This window comes from Neoarius graeffei, chromosome 5, assembly GCF_027579695.1.
Source record: "Neoarius graeffei isolate fNeoGra1 chromosome 5, fNeoGra1.pri, whole genome shotgun sequence".
Lineage (NCBI taxonomy): Eukaryota > Metazoa > Chordata > Actinopteri > Siluriformes > Ariidae > Neoarius > Neoarius graeffei.
Window position 1 is genome coordinate 109,211,650 of NC_083573.1, and position 15,253 is coordinate 109,226,902.

The 15,253-nt window shown below is 47.0% G+C and overlaps 1 protein-coding gene across 1 annotated transcript in view; it reads left to right on the forward strand.

The window, feature by feature from the left end:
* The window catches only part of ift140 (intraflagellar transport 140 homolog (Chlamydomonas)), a 118,292-nt gene that overhangs the window by 79,660 nt on the left and 23,379 nt on the right, over positions 1-15,253 (forward strand). The window contains exons 20-28 of the mRNA XM_060922721.1: positions 3,757-3,947; positions 4,053-4,148; positions 5,050-5,182; positions 5,348-5,620; positions 6,020-6,202; positions 6,288-6,494; positions 10,255-10,467; positions 10,758-10,924; positions 11,010-11,151. Coding sequence (XP_060778704.1) covers positions 3,757-3,947; positions 4,053-4,148; positions 5,050-5,182; positions 5,348-5,620; positions 6,020-6,202; positions 6,288-6,494; positions 10,255-10,467; positions 10,758-10,924; positions 11,010-11,151 — 1,605 coding nt within the window. The remainder of the gene's footprint in view (positions 1-3,756; positions 3,948-4,052; positions 4,149-5,049; positions 5,183-5,347; positions 5,621-6,019; positions 6,203-6,287; positions 6,495-10,254; positions 10,468-10,757; positions 10,925-11,009; positions 11,152-15,253) is intronic.

A 15,253-nucleotide genomic window follows, 5' to 3' on the forward strand; every position in this document is an offset into this window, starting at 1 on the left:
TCCAGACGACGTCTCTTTCAGGGAAGACCTTGCATTTTCCAACATGACAATGCCAAACTAGACCCCGAAGCCGTTTGTTTTCAGGATAATGGCTGGCTGATGAAATTATTGGCTGGCTAGCTGACTCAGCCAAAACCTTAATGGCTGCTGCAGCCACCAAAATGTTAATGGCTACAAATGGCTGATACTGGACGTCACTGTGTGGCATATATCCGGGCGAACGGATCAAACAAATGGGGGGAATAAATAGCAAATTACCACAGGTCCCCTGGTCTCTTACTTCATTGTAAATATAAATCTAGCAAGATTGTAGTTCAATGCTAATAATAAGCTAATCTGGATTGTTCGAGGAAGGCATCTAGCTATCTACTCTCACTAGCAATGACCAGTGAAGGACTGGCAGCTATCTTACTATGATGAAAGTAGAGTGGTGGAGTACTTTTTTTTTTATCAATCTCGAAGTATGTGAAACAAACAAACAAAAAAAAAATACCTTTACACTTTCCCTCAGCAGCGGCAAAGAATGCAGCCATCTCGTCGATATCGGAGTCGATTGATGCTCTGGGTGGGTTCCCGGGTTCCCCAGTGTATCGTGGTAACGGTGTGAGGGGCGGGAAGCCAGACAGGTAGTCACAACGGCAAGCTTGTGGTGGCTCTCTGTGCTGTGATATCAGTTCTAAATCTCTACAGTGTATGCCTATACGTCTCTATTGTGTTACTACTAGTGTGTACAGTTGATCATGTTTGTGTCACTTTTCTTGTAGCTCATGATGTGGATAAACCCATTGTTTGATGTACACAATTCTTAGTGGCTCAGCCAAATTTTATTAGATAGCAGCTCAAATTGGCTTACAAAATTATTGGCTGGCAGCGGCTCAAATTCTAAATGGCGGTTTTAGCGGCGCCTGGCGGCGGCTTCAGGGTCTATGCCAAACCACATACTGCATCAATTACAGCATCATGGCTGCGTAGAAGAAGGGTCCGGGTACTGAACTGGCCAGCCTGCAGTCCAGACCTTTCACCCATAGAAAACATTTGGCGCATCATAAAACGGAAGATACGACAAAAAAGACCTAAGACAGTTGAGCAACTAGAATCCTACATTAGACAAGAATGGGTTAACATTCCTATCCCTAAACTTGAGCAACTTGTCTCCTCAGTCCCCAGACGTTTACAGACTGTTGTAAAGAGAAAAGGGGATGTCTTACAGTGGTAAACATGGCCTTGTCCCAACTTTTTTGAGATGTGTTTTTGTCATGAAATTTAAAATCACCTAATTTTTCTCTTTAAATGATACATTTTCTCAGTTTAAACATTTGATATGTGTGACGACCCCTTGGGCCCCTTCAGGCACCAGTCTGCCAGTGCACGGGTAGGTCTGGGCCTGACTGATTAGGCTAGATCATTAAGTACACCTGTGTAGGTGGTACGGCCTATAAGGTGGGGTCTCTCTCCCTCTCTGGTAGGCACTTTTATTCTTTGTGTGGGCACTCTTTGTTGTTCCCCTGTTTTCTGGCTTTTTGCTCTTTTTCTCCCCCCTCTCTTTTTCTTTGCCTCAACATTTACCATATACTGACACAAACACACATCCACTCAGGCACGACCATCACTACATTCATACCCTAGACACTTTTGAGTTGTTATATTTTGTATTGGTTAATAAACGTATTTTTGTTTGAACTTAAAACCCTTGTGTTGCGTCCCCCTTCTTATGTTGCGGTGTGTGAACGAGCCCATGCCGTAACATAAGTCATCTATGTTCTATTATGGATAAAATCTGGAATTTTGAAACTTCCACATCATTGCATGCTGTTTTTATTTACAATTTGTACTTTGTCCCAACTTTTTTGGAATTGGGGTTGTATTATTATTATTGTTGTTGTTGTTATTATTTATCTTCTTCCCTGCCCACTGTGTAACTGCGTTTCCATCTAGACCAACCCAAGCTCTGTACAGTCTAATCTGCAGTTAACTGTTTTGAGTTCTCTATTTAATTGTACTTTATATGGTCGGTTCGTTTCCTTGACTGTTTGAGTATTGGTGGGCGATTCTTCAGCAGAGGGGCCAAAATTATGAAATTATTAATATTGCCTTCACTTGTCAGCTCAGTGATAATGCAAAAGTATGGAATCCAAGCAAAATGTACTGAAAACCATATTTAAAAATCACCACCCCAATTATCACAATGTTGCTTCAGAGAAATCTTGGTTTGAATTTTAAGAAATGAAACTTAAGTTTTTTCTGACGTAATTCTATTACTAACTTTGCTTTCCTCATCAAAGATTCTGTATTCAAAGTTAAACATGGCCAATTTTTCTATGCTTTTTAGGGTCAAAAGATACCCCATACAGTGTGAAAGTTTTATTTAATACTGATCTTGAGTACTGCAACTAAAAAAGTGACCACATTTTTGCTGTGAATGTAATTATTTTACTGAAGAACTTCCCTGGTACTTTTACAGCATGTTACACTCGGTATCACTGTCATTTGTTCGGTTGGCACTAGAATTTTCCTGTCTACAAGTTCAGCACTTCGTGTACCTGACTTTTGCACTTATTGTACGTTGCTCTGGATGAGAGTGTCTGCTAAATGCCATATAATGTAATGATTTAGTTTAATACTCAAGCTGGTAGCAGTGGGAACCAGGAATTATTGGTTCTGTAACTTTACTGGTGTACTGCTACTCCACCACACGACTGTGCCACTCATTCATCATCTTTAAAACCTGGTTTAAAACTTGTTTTATATTCAAGACCAGCTGCAAAGGTCAAGAGCATGAAATCTGTGTGATGTTAATGTGTGTGATACACTTGTACCTCAATCATTCACACTACCACATTAGTGCTACTGCTGATCTAAGAATGAAGAACCACCCAAATACTGTCTGCTTAGTCATGTTCCTGTTCCACTGATGGATGGAGCAGTGTGCAGGGTTCTAACTTGACCAAAATATCAGCGTAGTGGCACCAGTCATAATGGCTGGGAGTTCGGGGGCTGCCTTAGGCCCCCGAAAGCTCATGGGTTCTACATGTTCGGAGATGCATTCTAGTGCATTTCCTGGGACTTGCAGGCCTCTCTGAAAGATACTCTTTTTTGGTAATATTAATGAGATTTTTTTTTTTTTGCCAAAAGTTGATGTGATTGTTTTTGATTGAAGACTTATACTATATTACTGACATATATTTATGGAATAAGAATAAAACGACCGTTTGATGTTCATCAAATGTCAGCTTTATTTTCAGCTTCAGCCATTCAATTACAGTACATGACGATCCAGATCTAACTCAGAGACTGGCACGTATTACATGCTCTTAACATGGATAGCACTTTACTGCGAACATAGCAGAAGGAAGGAGGTAAACCAGACTCACATGATCGATGACAATCTCCACACGGAACTACTTGGGCAGCTCTGCACTGGGTGCTTACATGGGCAGGGAGTGAAGCATGGCCGAATGTAGAACATTCGCTTGGCAGTGCACCATCGCCCCCACGTGGGGATAACAACAGAGAATTAAACAAAAGACCACATTTTCAAGATTGCCAAGTCTTTTTATTAGTGTAGTGGCAGCTTTTACAGGCATCTCGGCAATATTGTGGGCGTCGTGGTAAAGAAACACTGTGTATCAGTCCGATATGCTGAAAAGACCTAGTTAGAACCCTGAGTGTGGTGCCAATATTTTGTGCAGAGTAAAAGATGGGATACTGTCTGTAATTATACACCTACAGATCACATGTATAATTCTGTGTGTGTAGGATGAAGCTGAGGCTCTGTATCGTTCCTGCGGGAGGTTCGACCTGTTGAATAAGTTTTATCAGGCTCGTGGTGATTGGCAGAAAGCCATCGAAACGGCTGAGGGTCACGACCGCATCCACCTGCGCAGCACATACTACAGCTACGCGCAACACCTGGAGAACACGGGCGACAAGAACCTGGGCCTTACCTAGTGAGCACACACACACACGCTTTCGCTTTGCAGTGAATCTATGACACTAACATAGCTAACTACTGTTTTTAACGATTAATTATTCTGTCTTTCTCTCTCTCGTAGTTACGAGCGGTCTGATACACACCGGTTCGAGGTTCCTCGCATGCTGATGGAGGACATCGTGTCTCTGGAGCTCTACATCAACAAGATGAAGGACAAGTGAGTGCTGAGCTTGGATTGGTTCTGAGCTCTCTTCTATGATTGGATGCTCTGCTCTGATGTTCACTGGCTGCTTTTACATGCAAAGATTTTCCCCAGTCCCCGTAAACTGATTCCAGTTAAACTGGTTTCATTGATCCGAAACTCATCTCATCTCATTATCTCTAGCCGCTTTATCCTTCTACAGGGTCGCGGGCAAGCTGGATCCTATCCCAGCTGACTACAGGCGAAAGGCGGGGTTCACCCTGGACAAGTCGCCGGGTCATCACAGGGCTGACACATAGACACAGACAACCATTCACACTCACATTCACACCTACGGTCAATTTAGAGTCACCAGTTAACCTAACCTGCATGTCTTTGGACTGTGGGGGAAACCGGAGCACCCGGAGGAAACCCACGCGGACACGGGGAGAACATGCAAACTCCACACAGAAAGGCCCTCGCCGGCCACGGGGCTCGAACCCAGGACCTTCTTGCTGTGAGGCGACAGCGCTAACCACTACACCACCGTGCCGCCTGATTCGAAACTGGATACTGTAAAATCTGTGTTTACACACACAGGTGAAGTGACGTTTAGTTTCAGTGTTCCCAAAACGACATGAACTGTTTTAATTTATTTCAGTCCCAGAAAAATATCATCCAAACAAGGGCTCAGCAGATGAAATGCTGATAAAAATAAAATGCACACATTTTATCTGTATATGTCACACCTTTACTCAGCTTCTTATTCTTCTTACCAGCATTAAAGGCTTTAATTGAAAGGATATTAACCCGCGTCTTCCAATCAGATTTCAGTCCAAATTTCATTCCTGAACACGAGCATTTTTTATTCTGATTGAGCTTATCAGGCTGCATCTAAACATCACTAATCTTTTCTCTGATGTGGTTACCTGGACAGGTGCTTGTATAAGTGGTGGGGTCATTATCTGGAGAGCCAATCAGAGATGGAGTCTGCACTGCGTTACTATGACTACGCTCAGGATTACCTGTCTCAAGTGCGTGTGCACTGCTACCTGGGGAACATCCAAAAGGTAACACGATGTCCAGTTATCCGACCAAATAAGAGAAAGACTAGCACTGATGTCATAATATGGTGTTTATAATAAGCCCCGCCTCTTGATGACCTCATCCTGCAGTAAAAGCAGGAAGTAAGTACATGTGAGTGCTAGAATGAGAGAAATGTTCATTTTATCCAGGCGAGCGAGATTGCCAACGAGACAGGCAACCGAGCGGCGTCCTATCACGTGGCACGGCAGTACGAGAGTCAAGATCAGATCAGCCAATCGGTGCACTTCTACACACGCGCTCAGGCGTACAACAACGCCATCCGACTGTGTAAGGAGAACCACATGGACGAGCAGCTGATGAACCTGGCGCTACTCAGCAACCCGGAGGACATGATGGACACGGCTGCCTACTATGAGGAGAGGGGAGAGCACATGGACCGAGCTGTCATGCTATATCACAAGGTCACACACACACACACATACATACACAGAGTCAGGGTCAGAGCTTCATTCACAAAATAATACTGTGTGCAGTTACTGATCTCTCTTTGTCTCTCTCTCTTTCTGTCCATCTCTCTCTCTTTCTCTCTGTCCATCTCTCTCTGTCCATATCTCTCTCTCTCTCTCTCTCTTGAATTTCCCTCTGGGTTTAATAAAGTATTTCTCTCTCTCTCTCTCTCTCTCTCTCTCTCTCTGTCCATCTATCTTTTTCTCTCTGTCTGTCTGTCTCTCTCTCTGTCTGTCTCTCTCTTTGTCTCTTTCTCTGTCCCTTTATCTCTCTCTCTGTCCATCTCTCTCTGTCTCTCTGTGTCCCTCTTTCTTTGTGTCCATCTCTCTTTCCATCCGTCTCTCTCTGTGTAGGCAGGTCGCGTGTCTAAAGCTCTGGAATTGGCGTTCAGTACAGAGCAGTTTGGAGCGTTGCAGCTGATTGCAGAGGAACTGAATGAGAACAGCGACCCGGCCGTGCTCACACGCTGCTCCGACTTCTTCATCAAACACACACACTACCACAAAGCTGTGCAGTTGCTTGTGGCTGCCAAGAAGGTACACACACACAGACACACACTCTCTCTTCAGAAACAATTATCTGTATAAATCTGTATGTTTCTGTGTGTGTGTGTGTGTGTAGTATCATGAGGCACTGCAGTTGTGTTTGGACCAGAACCTGACCATCACAGAGGATCTGGCTGAGAGCATGACTGTGTCACAAAGCTCCGCCCACCTCTCAGAGGAGGAGCGTAAGGATCTGCTGGAGCAAATAGCAGACTGCTGCATGCGCCAGGGCAACTATCACTTAGCAACCAAGAAATACACACAAGCTGGGAAAAAGATCAAGGTTCGTAACACAAATTTGTTGGAATAATAGAAATTTACGTTATATTTACAGTATTTCACACATGCCCTCATCCAGAGTGATTTACAGAAGGGCCTCTTCAAACCCTGTACAGATGTTAACATCTCATCTCATTATCTGTAGCCGCTTTATCCTGTTCTACAGGGTCGCAGGCAAGCTGGAGCCTATCCCAGCTGACTACGGGCGAAAAGCGGGGTACACCCTGGACAAGTCGCCAGGTCATCACAGGGCTGACACATAGACACAGACAACCATTCACACTCACATTCACACCTACGGTCAATTTAGAGTCACCAGTTAACCTAACCTGCATGTCTTTGGACTGTGGGGGAAACCGGAGCACCCGGAGGAAACCCACACGGACACGGGGAGAACATGCAAACTCCACACAGAAAGGCCCTCGCCGGCCGCGGGGCTCGAACCCAGGACCTTCTTGCTGTGAGGCGACAGTGCTAACCACTACACCACCATGCCGCCCGGAGCCTAACATAGTTTGAGAAAAAAAATACACAAGGAGGATGATTTTTTATTTATTTATTTATTTTTTAAGATAGGCGGCACGGTGGTGTAGTGGTTAGTGCTGTCGCCTCACAGCAAGAAGGTCCGGGTTCGAGCCCCGTGGCCGGTGAGGGCCTTTCTGTGTGGAGTTTGCATGTTCTCTCCGTGTCCACGTGGGTTTCCTCCGGGTGCTCCGGTTTCCCCCACAGTCCAAAGACATGCAGGTTAGGTTAACTGGTGACTCTAAATTGACCGTAGGTGTGAATGTGAGTGTGAATGGTTGTCTGTGTCTATGTGTCAGCCCTGTGATGACCTGGCGACTTGTCCAGGGTGTACCCCGCCTTTCACCCATAGTCAGCTGGGATAGGATCCAGCTTGCCTGCGACCCTGTAGAAGGATAAAGCGGCTACAGATAATGAGATGAGATGAGATTTTTTAAGATTAACAAAGTGCTCATTTAAGTCCTTGGTGCAGTGGTTTTCAAAGTGGGGGCCGCCAGGGGGCGCTAGGGGGGCCTCAGAAAGTTTGAGGAACGATAACAAAAAAATTGCAAAAAAAAAAAAAAGTTTAATAATTATTATTAAATATATTATAATTAGTTTTTTAATCATTATTATAAAATATAATTATTAATAATAATACATCATATGGAAACGTCGTTTGCCATGCTCATCTCTCCGATTGCCTGTGACGTTGCGGTTTGCGCCATTTATCAAGCTGCTTTGCTCCTCAAACTAGCGTATTGTGGTAGTCTGGCTAACGCGACTTCAAAGCTCTACGAGCTATTGGTCTGGCCAAGATATTCAGCCCAACAGTTTCCCAGAGCCCGTGGTTGACCCGCCTCCCTGAAATGCCTCAGTTTGCTACTGGTCGAAGCCAGAAAAGGCTGTGACGAAGCTTAAACCAATCACATCACTCTTTCCTCTGACGTATGTGATGCGACGATAGGATTCTCACTGAGCCCCATTGATTTGGCTACTAGCGGGGCTAACTGGTAGATTAAACTCTTACAGAAGCCGGTCGGGAGCAAGGCGAAAACATCCTTCCTTTCAATAAATACCTCCAGGGCTGCTCTTTGCTCCGTTTTCAATGAGAACTTCCCGTTGAATGCTTTCAATACAGCGTGATTCTGTAAACAATCTATGGCTTCCGGTCGCAGTTCTACTATGTCACTGCCTTGAACACGCCTCTACCCAGGGCCGTTGGAGATGCTCAAAGTTGATTGGCTCCCGATTTTTCCGGAGCTTGGAAGAGCTGGAGATAGCTTGCCTGGCCAGACTAAGCTCGCAACAGGCCCTCGTGTTGCGTCACGCTTAGGATGGGCGGGCCCAGGCTAGTATTGTGGAGGAAATACTATTTTGTAAAGCACTTGAAAGAAGAACTACTGGGAAAGACATTTTTCAAGTTTTGGACGATTACATCGAGTCTAACGGATTGGACTGGACCCGTTGTGTGGGGGTGTGTTCGGACGGAGCCGCGGCAATGACCGGGAAGATCAGTGGAGTGACCGCTCTCATTAAGCAGAAGGCCCCGCATGTAGTGGCCACACACTGCATGCTCCATCGCGAGGCACTGGTTGCAAAAAGGATGGATAATGAGTTGAATCAGGTACTACAGGAGGTTATACAAGTAGTGAATTTTATTAAAGCCCGTCCCATGAAACACAGACTGTTTACCCTGCTTTGTAATGAGATGGGCGCTCGTTTTGAGGGGCTGCTGCTTCACTCGAACATACGCTGGCTGTCACGGGGCGCAGTTTTGAACCGTGTCTATGAGCTGCGGAGGGAGGTTGCAGAGTTCCTCTCATCTGAAAAGCATCAGCTGGCAGATCGGTTCACCGATGCAACCTGGATCCGCAAATTTGCATACATGTCAGACATTTTCCAGCATCTAAATGTACTGAATCAAAGCATGCAAGGACGTGACACGTACATACTCCAGGTACAAGACAAAGTGCGTGCTTTTTCCAAAAAGATCATGCTGCGGTCAAACAAGCTCCAGGAGGGAGTTACAGAAATGTTCCCACTACTTCACCAGGAGCTGCTGTCATGTGATGATTTGGGCTCCGTCTCTCCATTGATCCAGTCCCACCTGGAGCACCTCCAAGAATATTTCAAAGACTATTTCCCTGACCTCGAAAACACACATTTAAACTGGGTTAGGAACCCCTTTGCCCCCAGTGTCGGTTCTAGTCTGGACTTAAAGTCACAGGAGGAGCTGATTGAGATGACAAACTCAGGGGATTTAAAAATGGACTTTGAGGTTCTTCCCCTGTCTAACTACTGGCTACATGTAAGAAAGGACGATCCCAGCTTGGCTGACAGGGCATTGAAATGCCTTCTCCCTTTTGCAACAACCTACTTGTGTGAGTCTGGCTTTTCAACTTTAAAGGTACTCAAAACCAAACATAGAGCACGTCTACATGTGGACAATGACATGCGTATGGCACTGACGGAGATTAAGCCCAGGGTTGACAAACTATGTAGGAGCCACCAAGCCCATCCCTTCCACTAGTGTAAACCATCTGTCACTCCCAGACACACACACACACACACACAATTGAGAGTGGTTTGATTTCTTTTGTGCTGTTCTTATCAACAGTTTGTTGAAAAGTTTATTGTTCAGTGTGAAAATATTTGTGTTGAAAACGTTAGTTAATAATATTATTATGCTAAACAAATGTAACAATTATTGAATATTGAATAAAAGTAAGAGAAAACATTCTAAAAGTTGATGTTTCTTTACATATTTTGTAGCATTGTCTGTGGGTTTGCAAAGGGGGTCCCCGGCCAGAAGCTAATGCTGTTTGGGGGGCCTTGTCATGGAAAAGTTTGGGAACCCCTGCCTTGGTGAAGAGAGAGCTCTTTAGTCGTCATCTAAAGCTGTTCATACATCTAGGGGAAGTTCATTCACCACCTAGGTCCTTGATCTATGTCCTCCTTGTACCCTGAGAGATGGTGTATTGAGTTGAGAACTTGGGAGGTGAAAACAAGTCATGCAAGTGCTTTCTAGATCAGTTTCAGGGTCTGATTCATGATTAACTGCACCCAGGCAGAGTAACTGTTAGTCCAGGACTACCCCAAGTTTGTATGCAGTGACAGATGGTGGTCTGGAGATCCAATGGCTGTCCAGCAACATCACGAGATCTTGACATGAAGGATGTACAGTAGCTCAGTGTTATACTGTTCCTTTTTAAACCCATGTGTGTATATTTTTTGGGTTCGTGTGCATGTTTTCTCTATAGGCGATGCGAGCGCTGCTGAAGTCAGGTGATACAGAGAAGATTGTGTTCTTCGCTGGCGTGTCTCGGCAGAAAGAGATCTACGTGATGGCAGGGAATTACCTGCAGTCTCTGGACTGGAGGAAAGATCCAGAAATCATGAAAAACATCATCAGTTTCTACACTAAAGGACGTGCACTGGAGCTGCTTGCAGGCTTCTACCAGGCCTGTGCACAGGTACTGTGTGTGTGTGTGTGTGTGTGTGTGTGTGTGTGTGTGTGTGTGTGTGTGTGTGTGAAACCACATGCCTTATTCACTATGTAAGGCACATAAACACCATCATCAGTCTACTGTAGACCAGGCATGTCCTTTGAGTGCCACAGTGCATTATGGGTATTATAGGTGTCATTGTTAACATATTAACTTGTCGTTGTAGGTATTCAGAGGAAATGCTATGTATATTTTTTTTTAAATAGAACACTATGGATTAATCATGTTACTGTGTGTGTGTGTGTGTATGCATGCAGGTAGAGATAGATGATTATCAGGACTATGAGAAGGCGTATGGTGCCCTTACTGAAGCTTATAAGTGTCTATCCAAAGCCAAGAGTCGCCATGGAGAAGAAACAGACGAGCGACTCACACAACTCACACACCACCTCACACTCATCAAGAGATTCATACAGGCACGCAGGTAACACACACACACACACACACACACACACACACACGTATACAGATTCATGCAATACACACAAACTGTGTGTGTGTGTGTGTAGGCTGTATGAGCAGGACCCTGCAGCAGCTCTATCAGAGTGTGAATGCTTGTTAGAGGAGCGTGACCTGGACCCTGCAGTGAGAGTAGGAGATGTCTTTGGCTTCATCATTGAGCATCACTGTCAACACGCCAGCTACCAGAAGGTCAGGCAACACCCACCACAGTGCTGTTTACACACTCAGCCCAACCCGAACTAACACACACACTAGACACAATAGTAGTTCATATTTAATTTAATATTGTCTTTATTAAATATTAACATTTTTATATATAGTCTAAAACTGCTTTCACCTTCATTAGATTCACCATATCTAATGAAGGACTTTTGTCCTGTTTTTCTTTTTTAGAATCTGTTAAAGAAGCATAAACTCATTCTAATCTCATAGTACACTGTAAGCCTGCTATAACTAACTCTTTTACTATGAACTTTCACATATAATGAATTAAGTTTGTGTCCTCACCTTTAATGACAATAAGTCAGTCTTCAAAAAAAAAATCACTGAGCCATGCGCTCCTTTGTCCTCAGAGGCAAACAATAAGTACTCAAGTCCCCAGCCGAGTTAACAATACGTGTTAATACCATAAAACAAAGGCTTAACAAGCCTCACTTAGGTGTTGATCACGAACAACTATCAAGAAAGGATCGATTAAAGGATGAAATGACTGCTGACATCATCGGTGATTTGTGACACATGAATGAAGTGAATGGTGAAGATTTAGAAAACAGAGCGAGTCAGTGGGTGGACAGTGACAACGATACACCAGTAACCTCCGTCATTTCTGTAACAGACAAAGAAATCATCGCACGATACCGTTACCGTGTTACCATGATACGATATCGTGGTTTGTGATCCTTTAACTCAGTCAGTGAACTGCGATAGTGTCTCGGAAGGAGGCATTTGTGATCAGGAGAATGTGACTAAAATTAAAGCAGTCCAGGATTACAAGTTTCTTTGACAAGTAAAACTGAAAGGACACTACTGTAGTATTGTACTTTAGTTAAAATAAAGTTTACAATATTCACATTATTTTTATGACATTGTGTCACATGCACACAATGTCAATGGCTTGCCTCGACTAGCTCCTCACATGCATGCTGCGCTCAAGCTCATGAGGACTAATTGCCATGCACCTGTTCCTGCTCAAAGCGCAATCACAGTGCGTGCTAATAAGGACTCTGAAAACACACACACTTTGCAAAGTATACGCACTGTACCTTGTGTTTCTGTATTTGTTAGGTTTGCCTGGGATTAAACCCAGGTCTCCTGCCAAGCAGGCGGGAGTTCTACTCCTGTGCCACAAGGTGGTGTGATAAGACTCAGATGCAGAGGCAGAGACAAGGTTATTCAGTTCAAGGGTTTTTACTAGAAAAGCAGGGCAGAAGAGTCCGAACAGCAATCCAGAAGTAAAATCCAGGCAAACGTTCAATATCCAGAATCATTATATAATCCAAAAGAAGCAGGCAAAAGCAAAGTCCATGATAGGCAGGTGTGGCAGCGGGGGCGTGGTCAAGCGCCGGTCTGTGACAGGAGGGTGGAGTCAGGGAAGGTAAGTGGCAGAATCACTTCACCTGAGAGCAATTAACCTGTGTTTGTGTGTCTTCCCAGTGACCGCGCCCTATATGAGGAGGGAGAGTGAGAGCGGAGGGAGCTCTGCCCTGAACCAGATGCCGGTTGTGTGTGTCTGTCTGGCTGTTTGAATGAATTATTGTTTAGCTGAAAAGTCTAGCAATAAAATACTATTTTGGAATCTGGTCTCTGTCCTGCCGTCCTCTGTGCTCCACCCACACATAGGGAGGCCTACAGTGGTGCCGAAACCCGGGAAAGTGGAGCACCAACCCAGCAGCCCCATGGAATCCTCCCCGTTCACCGACCTGGTCCACGCCCTCGCCACGGCTCAGCAAAGCCAGCACCAGGCGCTCGTCACACTCCGAAAGGAACAAGAACGGCGCTTCGAAGCCCTGGTGCTGGCCCAGCAAGAAGATCGCAAGGCGTTCCGGCATCTCCTCGCGTCGGCGGGGCCCACCAGCACTCCGGCCGCGGGCCCGTCTCCCCTCACTGTCACCAAGATGGGCCCGCAGGACGACCCCGAGGCGTTCCTCACGTTGTTCGAACAGGTCGCCGATGCCTCGGGGTGGCCGATGGAGCAGCGCGCGGCGCGCCTCCTCCCCCTGCTCACGGGAGAGGCACAGCTGGCCGCGCTACAGCTCCCCGCCGACCGCCGGCTGGCCTACGCGGACCTCCGCAGGGCCGTCCTCCAGCGCGTGGGGCGCACACAGGAACAACAGCGCCAGCGCTTCCGCGCGCTGCGATTGGAGGAAGTCGGCCGGCCGTTTGCGTTCGGCCAGCAGCTCCGGGACGCCTGCTGGCGGTGGCTGAGGGCCGGCGATCGCGACGCCGAGGGAATCGTCGACCAGGTGGTACTGGAACAGTTCGTCGCCCGCTTACCAGCAGGAACCGCGGAGTGGGTCCAGTGCCACCGCCCGGCGTCGCTGGATCAGGCAGTCGAGCTGGCGGAGGATCATCTGGCGGCTGTCCCGGCGGCAGGACAGCAGATGACATCATCTCTTCTCTCCTCTCTCTCTCTCTCTCCCCCTCCTCCTGTGTCCCGTCCTCGCCCCATTCCCCCACCGCGGAGGCGGGGACCGGCACCACCCCAGCCGGCCCGCCGCACCCGCGGTGCCCTCCCGTTTCTCCCTTCTGTGTCTGTCTCTCCCCCACCTCAGGTGAGTGAGCCCCAGATCACCGGTGCAGAAGGAAAGCCCGGGCCGGTTTGCTGGCGCTGCGGGGAACCGGGCCACCTTCAACAGCAGTGCACAGCAATAGAAGTGGGCGCGGTGGTTCGGATCCCCGACGCGCCAGAGGCCGCCCTCGATCAGGCCGGAGCGTATCGCATACCGGTGAGTATCCAAGGGGCTACATATCAGGCGTTGGTGATTCTGGTTGTAATCAGACCTCGATTCGCCAAAGCCTGGTTCAAAACGAGGCATTGGGGGGAGCACAAGGGGTGAAGGTTTTGTGTGTGCACGGGGATGTTCACAGCTACCCTTTGGTGTCGGTCCACATTATTTTCAGAGGGGAAAAATTTATAGTGAAGGCGGCGGTTAATCCTCGCCTTACCCACTCTTTAATTTTGGGGACGGATTGGCCGGGATTTCGGGGGTTAATGACGCGCCTAGTAGAGAGTGGGTCCTGCCATTTGACAGGGGGAGGTCCCAGTGTCGCTTTGGCGGGAGCAGCTGTCACAGAGCCGTCTACGTCATCTCCGCGTCAGAGCGAGGAGCCGCCGGCTCCTCCTCTCTCTATTGGGGAATCCCTCGCGGATTTCCCATTAGAGCAGTCGCGAGACGAGACTCTGCGGCATGCGTTTGACCAAGTGAGAGTAATCGATGGTCAAACGCTCCCGCCGAACGCCACCCCATCCTTCCCCTACTTCGCAATTTTGAAGGATAGATTATACCGAGTGACGCAGGACACTCAAACTAAAAAGCGAGTCACGCAGCTTTTGATTCCAAAGAGCCGCCGGGAATTGGTATTCCAGACGGCTCACTTTAATCCCATGGCTGGACACTTGGGGCAGGATAAAACACTAGCCTGAATAATGGCCCGATTCTATTGGCCGGGGATTCGCGGCGATGTCCGTAGGTGGTGTACGGCATGCCGCGAATGCCAGTTAGTAAACCCAGCGGCCATTCCAAAAGCGCCTTTGCGCCCTCTACCGTTAATCGAGACCCCGTTTGAGAGAATTGGGATGGATCTCGTCGGGCCATTAGATCGGTCAGCACGAGGGTACCGCTTTATATTAGTTCTGGTGGACTATGCAACGCGATACCCGGAAGCAGTGCCTCTGCGCAATATCTCAGCACGCAGTATTGCAGAGGCACTCTTCCGCGTCATCTCCCGAGTTGGAATCCCGAAAGAGATTCTGACTGACCAAGGCACTACGTTTATGTCACGAACACTGCGCGAACTGTATGGGTTATTGGGGATTAAGCCGATCCGCAACAGCGTATATCACCCACAAACGGACGGTTTAGTGGAACGGTTCAACCGCACCCTCAAAAATATTATTAAAAAATTCGTAAGTGAGGACGCACGTAATTGGGATAAGTGGCTCGAACCCTTGCTGTTCTCAGTGCGAGAGGTCCCCCAAGCCTCCACGGGGTTCTCCCCGTTCGAATTATTATATGGGCGTAAGCCGCGCGGCATCCTGGACGTGCTGCGGGAAAATTGGGAGGAGGGACCT